At 40.5% G+C, this 18,497-nt stretch overlaps 1 protein-coding gene across 3 annotated transcripts in view; it reads left to right on the forward strand.

Annotated features, from left to right (window-relative positions):
- Positions 1-18,497, forward strand: part of LOC115214945 (glycine dehydrogenase (decarboxylating), mitochondrial) — a 161,231-nt gene that overhangs the window by 101,422 nt on the left and 41,312 nt on the right. For all 3 annotated transcript variants that reach the window (XM_036505402.1, XM_029784031.2, XM_036505403.1), the window contains exons 4-7: positions 6,410-6,545; positions 10,413-10,577; positions 11,863-11,940; positions 17,578-17,725. In XM_036505402.1, coding sequence (XP_036361295.1) covers positions 6,410-6,545; positions 10,413-10,577; positions 11,863-11,940; positions 17,578-17,725 — 527 coding nt within the window. The remainder of the gene's footprint in view (positions 1-6,409; positions 6,546-10,412; positions 10,578-11,862; positions 11,941-17,577; positions 17,726-18,497) is intronic.

Raw genomic sequence — 18,497 nt, forward strand, 5'->3', positions numbered from 1 at the left:
ATACAAAGCCCCATATACCTATCATGATAGGGGTACACCAGGCACATGCATCACAACCATATGTGGGCGACATGGTGTTATTATTATGATTATTATTATTATTATTATTATTAAGGCGGCAAGCTGGCAGAATCATTAGCATGCTGGGCAAAATGCCCAGTGGCTTTTCATCTGTCCTTACATAAGGCAGTGAGTTGGTAGAATCATTGGCATGTCGGACAAAGTGCTTAGCAGAATTTCATCCATTTTTGTGCTCTGAGTTGAAATTCCTCAAGATCAACTTTGCCTTTCATCCTCTCAGAATCAATGAAATAAGTACCAAGTGAACACTGGAGTCGATGTAATTGACTAACCTCTCCACCAAAATTCTTTGTAAGCCTAGTACTTATTCTATGGGTCTCTTTTGCTGAACCACTAAGTTACGGGGTAAAAAACACACCAATTGATTGTCAAGCAATGGTGGTGGGACAAACACAGATACAAAGACACACACACATATATATATACATATATATATATATCATCGTTTAATATCCGTTTTCCATGTTAGCATGGGTTGGACAGTTCAACTGGGGTTTGGAAAGCCAGGAGGTTGCACCAGGTACCAGTCTGATCTGGCAATGTTTCTACAGCTGGATGCCCTTCCTAATGCCAAGCACTCTGAGAGTGTAGTGGGTGCTTTTTACGTGCCACTGGCATGGGGATCACAACTACAATTTGATTGTGATTTGATTTCATTTTGGTGTTGATGTACTTGACTCAATAGGTCTCCTAGTAATTTACAGAAAAACAAAAGATGAAAACAGGTGTATAAACAACGAGCAGGTGTATTAGATTGACGTTCAGGAAGGTGAGAAAGTCTTTTATGATTTGAGCCTACGCTCTTCAACAGAAAGAAATGTGAGGAAATAAACAGAGAGAGAATAAAAAAAAATGTTTGGAGGTAGTGGTCAGTCATGAATATATAAATGGCCACAGTCAAATGACTGAAACAAGTAAAAGAATATATATATATATATATATACAGGGTGCAAAGGGTAAATTGTCACCATTTTATATTTTTAATTTCATTTATGCACATTGTTTGTTTTTGATTTTGTCGACTACACACTATAGTAGGGTCAGTTGTGCACCATTTGTAAGTAAAACAGCATCATGATGCAATTCACTCTGCCAGAAATTTGGAAATGACGTGCTGTACTGCTTGGCATTCATGTCAGAAATTCCAATTTGAACATTTCAGAGTGTTTGTGTGTCAATCTGAGGAGAGTGCAGAGGAACTGGAAAGAGTTGGATGAGTCTAATGGTGATTACGAAGGTACGGCAGCTTGGAAAACTCACTCTGATCATTCTGAAAAGAAAAGAATTCCTGGATTTGTTAGTGAGAACCAGGCCATGATTGATAATGATCCTTCAATCAGGTTCATCACCAGGAACACTGGAGTATCTGAGTTTCTTATCAGGCAAGTAATGCATGAAGACATTCAGTATTCCTCATACAAGATGAGAAAGGGGCCAATTTCTATCCCAAGCCATCAAGGTCAAGAGCAAAGACTGCGCTACAAAGGTTTTAAACAAACTCAGGTATCCCACTCCAACCGAACATGCTTTGGTTTTCTCAGACGAGAAGTATTTTTGCCAGGATCAGATGGTGAACATACAAAACAACTGTTGGCTTGCTGTGTCTCCAAAACATGTACCGAGAGTGATAAAAATCAAACATCTAGTCAACATCATGGTGTTTGGAGCAATCACTAGTGATGGCAACTTTATGTCTCCATTCATCTTCCCACATGGCCTCAGACTCAACATGGAGGCCTACATCTGGTGTATCTGTTAAAATGAGATATCAGTGTTATTTTCATTTTTGCATAATTTTGACAACAATTTATTCACCACAACCTGTATATATAACCATAAATAAAAATATTTTATATAACCATAAATGTCCACCCTACTGGATGGCTAGTGTTAGGAAGGGCATCCAGCTGTAAAAACTATGCCGATATAGACACAGCAGTTTGGTGCAGTCTTCTGCCAGGCCAGCTCCTGTCAAACCGTCCAACCCATGCTAGCGTAGAAGGTAGGCATTAAACAATGATGATAATGATATGACAGACTTCTTTCAGTTTCCATCTACCAAATCCATACACAAGGCTTTGATCAGCTCAAGGTGCCACACAATGGGTCTGAACCATGAACTATGTCGTTGAGAAGCAAACTTCTTACCACACAGCCACGTCTGTGCCTAGACAATTATCTATCTCTTTTTTTTTTTTTTTTGCGATCCCTTTTGATCGGAATCCCCCCTCTTTTTTCTCCTTCTCTTCTTCCCAAAAAGAAAAGCTCTACTTTGTATTTTGTTCTTTCTGTGTCTAGCCCTGCATGACCAATAAAGTAATCTATCTAATCTATCTTTCAGATTTTAATATGCTAGACCACTGCTGTTAAATTGATGTTAATTAAATTGATATCCAATTTCTCACCCTCGTTTTAAATTTAAATATCTATCTATCTAGAGAGTAAGAGGGGGGGAAGTTAAGATGCATATAGTTCAAATTTACAGTAAACAAAAGATGAAAACAGGTGAGAGAACAGCACGCAGGTGTATTAGCTTGACACTTGGGAACAGACATCCCACATAACTGCTATGACAGTGTACTCACATTTATATCCACCATACATCTATACTCCAACATCCTTTCAATATTTATATCTTTATGTATGTTCCCTCTGTATTTCTCTTTTTCAGGGCATGTCAAACCATTGTTATGAAAATAATTCCTTACTTACCATATTTCTGTTGAAATGCACTGCTTTTATTTCAACTGATTTTGAAAATAGTACAGAATTTAGTAAAATGAATTTAGCATTATTAAGTTGGTATTTATTGGGTTGTCCGGAAAGTTTGTGCTGATTTTTAAAGGAAAGAAAAAGGTCAATAAATACTTGCTATTACATTTTTAATCAACCAAATATGAACCATTTTGTGGCACAATGCATCTCCATCTTTCCTTTAACTTGAAAATACCCTCTTCCCAGAATTGAGGTAGTTTCATGACATTCAAGGAATTAAAATTTTTACCATTAAGACTATTCTGCAGAGACCTGAATAAGTGGAAATCTGAAGGAGCAATATCTGGTGAATATGGAGGGTGGGGTAACACATCCCAGCCAAGCTGCAGCAATTTTTGTCTGGTTCCCAAAGCATCAAGTGCCAAAAATTAACTTTCTTATCTTCCATTTTAAAGGGTTGCAGAATTAACACAAGTTAGAGGAACATAAACCTTCTTCCATGAAAAGATAGCTTAAACTGTGCTCTAAATGGAGTTGTAGTCAAATCCTATTTTATGGACTCAACGGTGTTCTAAAATAAGTCTAAAGATAAGCTACTATAAATCGGCATGAACTTTCTGGACAACCCAATAGAATATAGATTAACATGAAATTATGAGGAAAGTTTTTAATTTACATAACTTTAACCCTTTAATCTTCAGATCTCTGTCAAATGTGGTGCTTATTCATTCACATTGCTTTGTATTAATTGTGTAGCTTTGAGATTTCTATGATGTGATTGTATACTCTTAAAATGATATTTTAAGGTAAGCATGAGAAGCATTATGTTTGACAGAATTATTTGAAGGTTAAAGGTTTAAGCACTTGGATAAAATCTGGCACCTTTCTTGAATTCTGCCTCTGTCCCCACTTTTTTTTTTTTTTTGCAGCCACCATCCTGCACTTGTTTACACTAAGCAACAGTCACAACAAGTGAAGAGGTCTGATAGAGGAAGGAGGGAAAGAAGGGGTGTACAAATGTCATGGTCATGCCTCTTAACTTATTGATGTAGACATAACATGATATCGTTATCCAATGTTTCTCTATTAGTATGCAAGGTCATGACCTACATTATCACATCATTATTTACTCCAGCTGTTGTGAATATGCATGACATAACTGCACCACAGTACATGCCCCCCACACACACACACACGCCTCCATAAAGTAATCTGTTAACTTGACAATAAACATATCCAGCCTTTGTCTATAGATCATTTGGGAGATGAAGACCTATTGTATTTCTCTTGATGTCGACTGAGGTTGTGTCATTCACCAAGCATGTGACGTAATCTTTTAGCTATGAAGACCATGTAATTCACTTGATTTGCTGGAAACAACAGCCACATAGCCCACAGATAACACTCTACAGCCTTGAAAAAAGAAAGGACACATTAGAAAATGTAGTTTTTGAGACACTGTATGTCTGAATAAAAGAGGGGATTGTCACTGGTGGATCATCTTTGATTGGAACAAGGCTGACAGGGGCCCAAACAGTAAATATTGCTAATTATATCAATGAAGGTATCTTTATGTGATCACTAACCTTACCAGCAATTGCAGCCAAATCTCCCTCAGACAACACTCAACTGTCTTAAATAAGAATACATCATCACCATCATCCTCATCATCGTTTAACATTTGCCTTCCATGCCAATATTGGACAGTATGCCAGGGTTGGACAGTTTGACAAAAGCTGGCCTGTGATGTTTTGGCATGGTTTTTTACTACAGAATGCCCTTCCTATTATCATCCACCCAGCAGAATGGACAGCTCAATCCTAGATGCACTGATAGAATAAAATATATAGGATGGGCATAACTGGAATGCTTTCGATAATAGGCCTGTGGTTCAGAGCTGAACTGGGACTGAACAATTCCTGTTGGGTGTCCATAAATGTACTTAGTCATGGGGTGGAGATTGTTTTAGGCTCAAAGCCCAGTTGCTGTACATACGTGCCATCAAAATGTTCATATTCTTCCAATGCTTCTTGGACCCTGCATACACAACAGGTTTCCATACAGTTTGTTTACCAAATTTACACACATGGTTGGCCTGGGACTATAGTAGAAGACACCCCTCCAAGGTGTTTCATGGTGGAACTGAACCTGAAACAACATGGTTGCAAAGCAAGCTTCTTGACCACACAGACATGCCTGCACTTTCCAAGTTATCTCATCTCCCATTGACTCATATATATCAAATGTGTTGTGACAATAAGTAAGTGAGATTAATTATATATGATATTTCACAGCATTTTTAATGTTTAGTTTGATCTGTTGATCAGTTGTTTATAACTGTGGATAGTGCTTAATTCTTGGTTTCTCTAGCATTAAGTAGATGTTTACTCTTTTACTTGTTTCACTCATTTGACTGTGGCCATGCTGGAGCACCGCCTTTAATCGAGAAACTCGACCCCGGGACTTATTCTTTGTATGCCCAGAACTTATTCTATCGGTCTCTTTTGCCGAACCGTTAAGTAACGGGGACATAAACACACCAGCACCGGTTGTCAAGCAATGCTAGGGGGACAAACACACACACATACATACATAGATACATATATACGACAGGCTTCTTTCAGTTTCCGTCTACCAAATCCACTCAGAAGGCTTTGGTCAGCCCCAGGCTATAGTAGAAGACACTAGCCCAAGGTGCCACGCAGTGGGACTGAACCCGGAACCATGTGGTTTGTAAGCAAGCTACTTACCACACAGCCACTCCTGCGCCTATTGGCAAATTTTCCACAAGAAAGGATGCATTTTTATTGCATACACCTGTTCCTGTAAGGTGAAATACTGCTAAGCATTTCGCCTGGCGTGCTAATGTTTCTGCCAGCTCACCGCCTAGTGGCAGCTATCAATCATGGACACAGTATAATGAACTGTACCATATTGTGATACCTACTTACACCTTGGTGAACTAAAATTTTGACTGTTAAGTTTCTTGGTCATGGACACAGTACAGTGAACTATACCACATTGGCGTGGCTACTTACTGCTAGGTAGGCTGAGCTGTTGACTGATAAGTACCTATTTCTTTACTACCCACAAGGGGCTAAACACAGAGAGGACAAACAAGGACAGACAAACGGATTAAGTCGACTATACTGACCCCAGTGCGTAACTGGTACTTATTTAATCGACCCCGAAAGGATGAAAGGCAAAGTTGACCTCGGCGGAATTTGAACTCAGAATGTGGTAATGACAGACGAAATACCGCTAAGTATTTCGCCCAGCGTGCTAACGTTTCTGCCAGCTCACCGCCCTGATAAGTACCATGGTCATAGACACAATATATGGATTTACGAGGGAGTGCTGAAAAGTTTCCCCTCAGATTCATTCACTTATTGCAGCGATCCTTCAGTTTTTCTAATCCCCTGTAAAAGAACCTTTCGTGATACCTTTGGTCAGCCCCAGACTATAGTAGAAGACACTTGCCCAAGATGCCACGCAGTGGGACTGAACCCGGAACCATGTGGTTGGTTAGCAAGCTACTTAACACACAGCCACTCCTGCGCCTATATATATATATATATATATTATTTATTTTCATTTGCTTTGTTTGTTTCAGGAGAAAGCCAGGCTCTGCAAAAATTACAAGAAATTGCTCAGAAGAATGCGGTATGGAAGAACTACATTGGCATGGGTTACTATAACACACACATGCCATATACCATCATGAGAAACTTGTTTGAAAATGTAGGATGGTATGTATGTCTTGGAACAATAATCTCTGTAAGAAGCGGTAAAGAATGTTAACATTTTGCTAATTGATGTTGTTCCACCCAGGACAGCCATGACCCAGAAGACTTATGGTGGAAGGCTTTGTTTCTGTTGTACTTAAAAATCAGCCTTGATTTGATAGACCTTTGGTCAAAGATATTAAACCATGATCAAATTCACATTTGGTTTTGGCATTATCTATCTAGGAGTACATTATTCAGTATGTCTTTATTTTTTTTTTTTATAAGACACATACTCTTTTACTCTTTTACTTGTTTCAGTCATTTGACTGCGGCCATGCTGGAGCACCGCCTTTAGTCGACCAAATCGACCCTGGGACTTATTCTTTGTAAGCCCAGTACTTATTCTATCGGTCTCTTTTGCCGAACCACTAAGTGACGGGGACGTAAACACACCAGCATCAGTTGTCAAGCAATGCTAAGGAGACAGACACAGACACACAAACATACACGCACACACATATATATATATATACATATATACGACAGGCTTCTTTCAGTTTCCGTCTACCAAATCCACTCACAAGGCATTGGTCGGCCCAGGGCTATAGTAGAAGACACTTGCCCAAGATGCCACGCAGTGAGACTGAACCCGGAACCATGTGGTTGGTAAGCAAGCTACTTACCACACAGCCACTCCTGTACCTTTATTTTTATATGTCTTTATTTTTTTTTTATAAGATACTTGGGTGTAATTTGAGGGAGGTTTGGTTACTGTTTTTCTACCAGGTCATACAACCACATAGGGATTCTTGTGCTGGCTTATTGAGGGTGTGAGTGACGATGGCCTAAGATTGAATCTAGGCATTGACAAGAACAATCTGAGTAGTCTCTTCCAGAGGACCTTCCGGTTGAATATCTCTTTGGCTTGGCAGTGCTACAGAGGGGCATTGCCCATTCAAGACAAGCTCTTCAGGTATGGAAGGCCAACAGCCAAACCTGCCCAAGATACTTGCTGCGGGGTGAAACTGTTTTGCATGCAATAATTCAGTGTCTGTGCATTAGAGAGTTGTGAGATTGTGTGGAGCAGCTGTTGTTGCACGTGAGACAAATTCTGCCTGGTGTACAGTGAAGATTGGCACACCACCTTCCCTTAACAGAGAAGGAAGGCAGGTTGGCAAGCTGGCAGAATCGTTAGCACGCCGGGCGAATTACTTAACGGTATTTCATCTATCAATATGTTCTGAGTTCAAATTCCGCCGAGGTCGACTTTGCCTTTCATCCTTTCGAGGTCGATTAAATAAGTACCAGTTACGCACTGGGGTCGATATAGTCGACTTAATCCATTTGTCTGTCCTTGTTTGTCCTCTCCGTGTTTAGCCCCTTGTAGGTAGTAAAGAAATAGGTTGTTCTCGGCTTAGTGGCTGTGGAAAAAGAGTTTATGTGGTGGACTTGTCTGAAAGGTTTGAAGACGGGCACATTCCTATCTGGTGAAGCCCTCATCGATTTCTTCAAATAAGTAGGTATGGATAGAGAGGGAGGTGCTACCTTCTAGTGTGATTATCAAAAGGTAGTTGACAATGGCAAGACTGGTGAAACTGAATGGATCTACTCTGAATATGCTTTTCAAGGCAGAAAGAAACTGGAAGAGGGTACTTTCCCATGCTTTGGAGATGGCAGAGTAATCTAGGATTTTTGTTGGGGTTTTACTCTGGATTACCCTAAGTGGACTACTCCACTATTGGGGATTCTGTTTATTTATTTATTTATTATTTATATCTCCACTTTCTGTTATATATCTTCTGTTATATCCTTTAATGTAGTAGCATCTCACTTTGATTGATGTTTTTCTGATTTTTTTGATTTTTTGTGCTGTAACTCATCCTTTGTGTATGGCTACATGTGGACGAAAATGGCATACCATTAGTGAACCTCGATTATAACAGGTATATGGGTGGTGTAGATTGGCTGAATCAGATGATGTCTTACTATCCAGTTGGCAGACCGGGGAATAAATGGTGGCGATACCTGGTTTGGTATTTAGAAAACATGAGTATTACTAATGCATTTATACTATATACCAAATTGGGACTGACTCAAAAGCGATGCGACCATCTGCAGTTCCGAGCAGATACAGCAACACAACTAAGAGCTGGTTATTCCTCAAAAAAAAAAAAAAACTATTGGCGCATGAGAGAGTTCGATGCAGCTGCCCTCATCTGCACCTCCTGCTGTGAAGTTGGTTCATCTGGGACACCTGACAAGAAGAGATCCAGTTTCATTTTAAAGACATCTGCATCCACCCCATGCAGGTCTCTTAGGTTCTTCGGGAGGATATTGAAGAGCTGTGGGCCTCGGAAGCCCAGGCTATCGCAGTATCTTGTCCTACATCTTGATGGCAAATTTGGAGTCCTTGGCACTATGCAGTGGCGCCCAGTTCTGGCATTTGTGTAACTCTCAGTGCCAAAGTTTGGGACAAGTCCTTCTAGGATCTTCCAGATGTATATTATGGCATATCTTTCTTGCCTATGCTCTAAGGAATAGAGTCTCAATCTCTTGAGTCTTTCCCAATAGCTTATATGCTGCACAGAGGCTATCTTCTTTGTGTAGCTTCGTTAGATCGTCTCAAGTTCTGTGATTAACTTGACACTGGATGGTGACCATAGCTGAGAGCAATAGAGTATAGAATTGGTTGAGAACCTTTCATTAAATTATCTTCCAAAAATCACGTTAATATGTTGACAAATAAAAAAAATTAGAGTTGTTTAATGAAACCAGACTAAATTTATGATTATGTTAGAAATTAATTCAAACACATAAGGGGGTGTATTTTAGTTAGAAATACAGTAAAAAAAAAGTGAAAGAAAAATTATGAATACACAAATTGTAGGAAACAAAAATTGACAGCAACAACCACAGTACATTTGAATGTGTTTTGTCAAATGTAAGTATGGTGAATACTAATGAAGCTGGTAAAACAGCGATCACTGGCCAGCAGATTTTTCATGGCACAATACGGGCAGATGAATCCTTATTTAGTTGGATGGGAGCACTATTGATATACAAGTCCTAATGATGTCACAAGGTCACAGAACAATACCAGCATTGTACCCTGTAGAGGGTTCTGTGAGGGAAGATTATGAAGCTTTGAATCTGGAGTAGGAAGCCCTGCTGCTACATATTTAGCAGTAAAAGCCATTTCTACCTAGAAGAACCTTTATATTCTGAGTCCAGATGCTGAGGTTGACTTTGCCTTTCATCCTTCTGAGCTTGAAGCGTTTGTTGAATTAATTACATCAACCCCCAGTACCCCACTGGTACTTATTTTATCAACTCCGAAAGGATGAAAGACAAAGTTGACCTCAGTAGAATTTGAACTCAGAACGCAAGGACAGATAAATACTGCAACACATTTTACCCAGCATGCTAACGATTCTGCCAGCAGTAGTAGTAGCAGTAATAATAATAATGATAATGATAATAATAATAATAATAATGGTTTCAAATTTTGCCACAAGGGCAGCAGTTTTGGGAGAGGGGATAAGTTGATTACATCAACCCATACTCCTACCCCAGGGTTTCACTGGTACTTAATTTATCAACCCTGAAAAGATGAAAGGCAATGTCAACCTCGGCAGAATTTGAACTCAGAATGTAAGAATAGATGAAATACCCCAAAGCATTTTGCCCAGCATGCTAATGATTCTGCCATTTCACTGCCTTAGTGGTAGTAATAGTAGTAGTAGTAGTAGCAGCAACACCAGCAATAATCCTTCTTACTATAGGCACAACCCAACCACCTTATCAAACTGGACCTCATATTTTAATTCAAATAGAATTCTCTCTAATTGTCTGCTGTTTGATATTGAACCTCTGTCTTTCTATTACTAGGCTGACCCAATACACTCCGTACCAGGCTGAAATTTCACAAGGGCGACTTGAAAGCTTGACAAACTATCAAACAATGATCTCTGACATGACCGGGCTGGAGTTTTCTAATGCCTCCTTACTGGACGAGGGAACAGCAGCTGCTGAAGCTATGACCATGTGTGTCAGGTGAGTAATGTTGTTATTATATGTAGTGTGGGGCAGGGGGTTGTCAGGTGTAGCAATAGTGTTTTCAGATGTGGTGATGGTGGTCTTGTCAGATGCGGTGGTTGTAGTGTTGTCAGGTGTGACAGTGGTGGTGGTTTTTAAGTGTGGTGTCTGGTGCGCAGATGTGTTACTGCTGTTGTCAGGCATGAAAGTGATGGTGTTGTCAGGTTTTCTTGTTGCTGTCAGTTATGGTTGCAATGTTATTGAGTTCAAACACTCTTAGAAACCTTCATTTTCTGACTTCATCTAGGACCTGAAGGTGAACAGAAGTGATGAGTGGCTCTGAGTGAATCCATGAAGGGCCCATGGTGATGAATACCAAGATTTTGTCATCTCTGATGATCTTGGTGAGCCATATATTATCTTGTCTCACTTCTTTCTGCAAGGCTTCACAGTTAATGCCATCTCTCATATAAAGGTACTAGACATGGCCATCAAACCATGGATCAGGGCCAGGCAATGGGATTGGGCATATTCCTGTAGAACTCTGCTCTTTCCTCCCTTCCTCTCTCTTTCTCATATATAGCATCTTTCACTAGTGTGAGGAAGATGGAGAGAGAGAGAGAGAGAGAAAATGATGTATTGTAATAAAGATGGTTGATTGATGGCAGTAATAAGTGACCTGGGGATATGGAGTGATGACTGGTAGCACAGAAAAGGTGATGTGCATTAGATACAAACAAGTCCAATTTGTTGTGTAGATGCTTCATGATATCACTCCACAACACTCACTGCCATTCCACACCAAAAACTACCACTTTGTAGCAATCATTGTTACTCCACATCACTCACTATCACTTCATAGCAATCATAGTAGAACACTCCCCTGCCACTTCACAGCACTCAAAGCCACTCCCCGTCACTCACTACCACTTCATAGCACTCCCCTGCCACTTCACAGCACTCAAAGCCACTCCCCGTCACTCACTACCACTTCACAGCACTCATTGCTACTCCACAGCACCCCCCCTGCCACTTCACAGCACTCAAAGCCACTCCCCGTCACTCACTACCACTTCATAGCACTCATTGCTACTCCACAGCACCCCCCTGCCACTTCACATCACTTGAAGCCACTCCCCGTCACTCACTACCACTTCATAGCACTCCCCTGCCACTTCACAGCACTCATTGTCACTCTACAGTACTTGCTGCCTCTATAAAATGAGCACTTTTGCACCACTTCTGCTTCACAACACTCTCTGCCCATATCCAGTCAGTCAGTGTGTTTTTATTTCTGTTTCAGACACAACAAGAGGACAAGGTTCTATGTAGATGTCAACTCTCATCCACAGACAATTGCTGTGATGGAAACCAGAGCCAGGTAAGTGCTGTTCCTTTCGCCATCTCTCTGTAGGTTTATGATAATTAGTATGTGCAGGTGAGTGGGGGTGCAGCAGTGTGTACTTGTGCATGCATATTTAGCAGTGTGCATCTATGCTCTCTTTAGTCTTTTACTCTTTTACTTGTTTCAGTCATTTAACTGCGGCCATGCTGGAGCACCGCCTTTAATCGAGCAACTCGACCCCGGGACTTATTCTTTTGTAAGCCCAGTACTTATTCTATCAGTCTCTTTTGCCGAACTGCTAAGTAACGGGGACATAAACACACCAGCATCGGTTGTCAAGCAATGCTAGGGCGACAAACACACTCACACAAACACACACACGCATATATACATATACATATATACGACAGGCTTCTTTCAGTTTCCGTCTACCAAATCCACTCACAAGGCTTTGGTCGGTCCGGGGCTATAGCAGAAGACACTTGCCCAAGATGCCACGCAGTGGGACTGAACCCGAAACCATGTGGCTGGTAAACAAGCTACTTACCACACAGCCACTCCTGCGCCTATGCGTACCATATTTCATATAAAATGCCTTGTTATCTTAACAGCTATAATGTTCAAGAAGATTAACACAGCGAGAGACTTTGTTACTTCCTTTCTTTCTCCTTCCTCCCCCCCACTCTCTTGCTCTCTCTCTCTCTCTCACACTTGTGGTTGGATTTTGTTTTGTTTTTTCATTGACCATATAACAATCTCAACCACCAGCAACACGCTGTTACTAACACAAGAATACTACTACTACTACCACCATCACCACTACTACTATTTCTACCACCATTACCTATTTCTTTATTACCCACAAGGGGCTAAACATAGAGGGGATAAACAAGGACAGACATAGGTATTAAGTCGATTACATCGACCCCAGTGCGTAACTGGTACTTAATTTATCGACCCCGAAAGGATGAAAGGCAAAGTCGACCTCGGCGGAATTTGAACTCAGAACGTAACAGCAGACAAAATACCGCTAAGCATTTCGCCCGGCGCGCTAGCGTTTCTGCCAGCTCGCCACCTTCACACCACCACTATGAAAACGCTACTATCACCACCACCACCACCAAAAACAAAAAGAGAGTCTATGTGGTTGCTCAACTACAAGAAATCGTAGGTAAATCTCTATGAAGTTACCCTCCTATATAAGGAAAGGACATATTGGACTGTGTAGTCTTAGATAGACATTTCAAAAATGAGATTTTCATGGTTGGAATGCTTTTGCTTATTAGATCTACTCCTTTGGGGTTGAGGCCGTTACCATTTCTTTCAGAGACTCTCCCTCCAGCTGCTCTTTTACTGCTACTTCAAACCATCATCATCATCATCATCATTACATCCACTTTTCCATGCACGCATGGGTTGAAAGAAATTTTGTTGAGGCGGATTTTCTATGACCTGATGCCCTTCCTTGGCCAATTCACACCTGATTCCAAGTAAGGAACCGGACAGGTTTTCAAGGAAGACTGGAAATGGATACTGCTTGCATGACAATGACACTCATTTACAACTGTCATGCAATGTCAAGGCAAGGAGGGAGATGTCATGCAATGTCAAGGCAAACATACACACACACATATGACAGGCTTCTTTTAGTTTCTGCCCACCAAATCCATTATTAAGGCTTTGGTTGGCCTGGGGCTACAGCAGAAAACACTTACCCATGGAGCCATACAGTGGGATTGAACCCGGAACCATGTGGTTGGGAAGCAAACTTCTTTTATTCATTAGAATGGCCATAAAGGCCTTACAAAGAAAGGAAGCTGCAGGCTGGGCAAAGACATAATGAAATGAAATGACAAACGATATGATAATAATGAGGACAACAGCAACGCCCGCCGATTGCTGTTTACCCGAGCACATTGTTCTTTATAAGTACCATATTTGAGACAACAAACCTCTTACACAGTTCAAAGCAAAACATTAATGAGGCAATAAACCTCTCACATTCGCAACACAAATTCCACTGTGAGGCAACAAACCTCTTACACAAATCAATACAAATTCAGCAAAACAACAAAAATGAGGCACCAAGCCTCTTACTTCAATCCTTTACAACCCTTCCTGCCCAAGTAGAGTTCTCACCTCAGTCAAACACCTGGACGGTGTCAAGTTGGGCCACTTTAATCTCTTATGATAAAAGGCAGATTTTCTCTGCCTCCCAAATAGTTCGTTTTTTATACAATTGTACAATATAGAATTTCTTCAATTGGAATTTACCTATGATTTTTCGAAGTAGATTCCATTGGGTCATGGCATATACATTTTTTCAATTTCACCCCCAATTAAGCAAAAATTCGAGAAAACTCAATATTTTACGATTTGCCTCTCTCATTTCAAATGCTTCACTCCTGCTATTACCACACACATTCTGCTACTTTCTCTCATTAATGCTTAAACCAATCCTCAAAAAAAAAATAAAAGGAAACAGAGATCTGTCGCTACCTTTTGGTAGTATTCATTGGTGAGCGTACTTCAGTTGTCTATTGTTCAAAGAAAGAAATTGTAAGCTAAGAAGGTGTGTGTGTAGGAAGTGAACGATAAAAATATGGCAAGAAGTGGACAGATGTACATATATACATACATACATCCATACATACATACATGTGTGTGTATGTATGTGTATTAATGTGTGTGTGTTATCTCTCTCTCTATAAAGCTGAAGTTGTCTGTGTGCAGCAGGTTTGGTAGCCTTCAACTAACACTATCGATCCCGAGACCCTGCGTCGCAAGTTTACCAAAATTGAGAGTATGATAGAAGAAGGGTTGCTCTTCCTTCCGTAGAAGATAAAATTCAAATTGGACCATGTTAACACCAAAAATTATTTACATCAAAAAGGTGCTTTTTTCTTTGAAAATCCCTATTTTTTACGATTTTTTCACTGCTGTGTTGCCACTTTTCAGTGTATTTCAACCAGAAAAATGTTCACTTGAAGAGAATAACAAGCTACATAATGCAAAATTTTTACTTTTCAAAAATTCCAATTCCAGCGGGTCGAAATAAACCCGAGCAATGCCGGGCGATACTGCTAGTACAGGATTAAAAGTGTCCTCTGAGAAGGAGTTCGTTATCCTGCACAGATCAGTTTCCCATATGACCTCTGCAGCCACCTACGAAGTCCAGTCAGGGTCCTCTGTGCAGCCCTTCCTTTTAAACTTCTTAATGAAGTCTTCTATTGTCCCTCCTTTATGGAAGAGGACCACAAACTCCCCCTCCACTGCATGGGAGGGATCTACAGTATCCACCTTTGGTGGCACAACTCCCACCGAAGGTGCTTCAGGACATGCTGGCAGTGTGTCACAAACTGCCAGCAATGTCCCATTTTTCTTTTTTTTCCTTTTTTTTCCATGAGTTTCCAAGCAAACTTCTTACCATACAGTCACACCTGTACCAACTAAATATCTAGCATTATCAATTAACTCCTAATATTTTTCATGTAAAAGTTTACATTGAGAGACTTAGTAGTTAATTCGTTGTTAGTTTGTAGCTAATATTGGACCTAAGTGGGGGTACCTTGCTGTGGTGTACATCAATAAAACGTGGCCATGTGATAAGAAGCTTTCTTCCCAACCACATGGGTCCAGTTTCAGTCTCATTGTGTGGCACCTTGATCAAGTGTCTTCTACTATAGTCTCGGGCCAACCAAAGCCTTGTGAGTGGATTTGGTAGATGGAAACTGAAAAAAATCCATCATATATATATATGTGTGTGTGTGTGTTTATGTGTGTGTGATTGTAACTTAGCAGTTCAGCAAAAGAAACTGATAGAATAAGTATTAGGATTTAAAAAAAATAAGTACTTGAGTTGATACATTCGACCAAAACTACTGAAGTTGGTGCCCCAGCATGGTCGTGATCCAGTGACTGAAAACGAGTAAAAAGGTACCCTGCTAATACCAAGTGCCTGATGATTTATTTTGTGGGGTCAAAATGGTGCATTTAAAATGGACACATACACTGTACAGACTGTAAAGTGGTTGGTGTTAAGAGGGGTACCCAATCTTAGTAACCATGCCAAAGCTGTCAATGAAATCAACCAGGCTCCTACCCCCAAATTTGTATCTTTAATAGAAAGATTGTTGTTGTTGTTGTTTAAGGCAGTGAGCTGGCAGAATGGTTTCTATGTCAGACAGAATGCTTAGCAGTATTTCACCTGCCTTTATGTTCTGAGTTAGGGTTAACTTTGCCTTTCATCCTTTTGGGGTCGATAAATCAAGTACCAGTGAAATATTGGGGGTTGATGTAATCGGCTAGTCCCTTCCCCAACAATTTTAGGCCTTATGCCTATAGTAGAAAGGATTATTATTACTATATAAAAATGTGGAGGCACATGGCGTGGTGATTAGAGCAGCAGACCCACGGTCAAGGGATCGCAGGTCTGAATCTCAGACTGGGCGATGTGTGTGTTTATGAGCAAAATATCTCAGCTCCACACAGCTCTGGCAGAAGGTAATGGCAAATTTCTGTTGACTCTTTCGCCACAACTTTCTCTCACTCTTTCCTCCTGCATTTAGCAGCTCACTTGTGACAGACCAGCATCCCATCCAGGTGGGGAACCCATATGCCAATTAAACTGGGAAACCGGCCCTTATGAGCCAGGCATTGCTTGAGAAGGAACAAACAAAATTATATAGAAAATCTTAAGTGTTAATTCATCTATGATTCAATTCACATGAGGGTTGAATGGTTTGACAAGAGCCAGAGCATCAATGTCTTCTTTGTGTGTATGTGTGTGTACTCACACACACATATATCATCATCATTTAGTGTCCGTTTTCCATGCTGGCATGGACAACATGGTTTTATTGGAACTGGTAAGCTGGAAAGCTGCACCAGATTCCAGTCTGTTTTGGCTTGGTTCCTATGGTTGGATGCCCTTCCTAATGTCAACCACACCATAGAGTGTACTGGGTGTCTTTTACGTATCACTGGCATGAGTACCTTTTGTTTTGTCACCGGCACAGATATCTTTTACATGTCACCAGCACGGGTTCCTTTCACGTGTCGCTGGCACTGGCCATGACTATCATTTCACTAAGCTGGACATCCACTCACAAGGCTTTGGTCAACCCTGAACTGTAGTAGAAGACACTTGGTCAAGGTGCTATGCAGTGGGACTGATCCTGAAACTACATAAATATCCTATCAAGACAAGAACAATATTATACATTGTCCTGCTAGCACTGACTGACTGATTCATTATCTTGTAGAAATAGCACAAGTAACGTAGCAGGCGATCTGTAATTGGTAACTCAGACAACTGGCAAGTTATAGATACAAGGTTCAAGCTTCTTAGGCAAGACTGTTTGGTGTTTATATCTTTTCTGCTCTAGGCACAAGGCCTGAAATTTTTGTGGAGGGGGCCAGTTGATTAGATCAACTCCAGTATGCCACTGGTACTTAATTTATCAGCCTGAAAGGATGAAAGTCAAAGTCAACCTCAGCAGAATTTGAACTCAGAATGTAAAGACAGACAAAATACAAACTAATCATTTCGCCCGGCATGCTAACGTTTCTGCCAGCTTGCTACTTTTTGATGCTTATGTCTTATGTTTCTTCTGATTATATGTCAGCTGATTTTTTTTTTTAATCATTTTCTTTTTCCTTTGCATTGAACAGGATGCTGAATCTGGATGTGATCGTTGAAGATGCTGAGAAGATGGACTTCAGTCACAATGACATTACTGGAGTCCTGTTGCAGTACCCTGATACCAATGGTAAAGTTCAGGACTTCGGTGATGTCATCAGTAGGGCACATCAGGCCAAGGTGAGACCCTGCTATAACAAAATAATAATAATCCTTTCTACTGGAAGCACAAAGCCTCAAATTTTGGGGAAGGGATTAAGTCAAGTACATTATCGACCCTGAGAGGATGAAAGGCAAAGTTGAGCTCAGTGGAATTTCAACTCAGAACATAGTGGCAGACAAAATACCGCTAAGTATTTCACTTGGCATGGTAATGATTCTGCCAGCTCGCCGCTTTACTATACTAATAATAATAATTATAATAATAACAATAATAACAACAACGATGATGATGATGATGATAATAATGGTTTCATATTTTAACACACGACCAGTAATTTTGGGGGAGTGGGTAAGTCTATTATGTCAACCCCAGTGCTCAACTAGTACTTATTTTATTGGCCCCAAAAAGATGAAAGGCAGAGTTTGAACTCAGGAGGTAGAATTGGATGAAATGCTGTGAAGCATTGTGTCGAGCAGTTAACAATCCTGCCAGCTTATAATGGTTTCAAATTTTGCCACAAAGGTAGCAATTTTGCGAGAGGGGGTGAGTTGATTACATCGAACCCAGTGTTCAACAGGTACTTATTTTACTGATCCTAAAAGGATGAAAGGCAAAGTCTGCCTCAGCAAAATTTAAACTCTGAACGTAGTGACAGGCAAAATACCGCTAAGCATTTCATCCAGTGTGCTAACAATTCTTCCAGCTTGCCACCTCAATAAAAATAATAACACTAATAATAATAATAATAAAATGCCCTGATGCAGTACCAGGCAGTGGCTCTCATGGCTT

This window comes from Octopus sinensis, linkage group LG8, assembly GCF_006345805.1.
Source record: "Octopus sinensis linkage group LG8, ASM634580v1, whole genome shotgun sequence".
In the NCBI taxonomy this organism is placed as follows: Eukaryota; Metazoa; Mollusca; class Cephalopoda; order Octopoda; family Octopodidae; genus Octopus; species Octopus sinensis.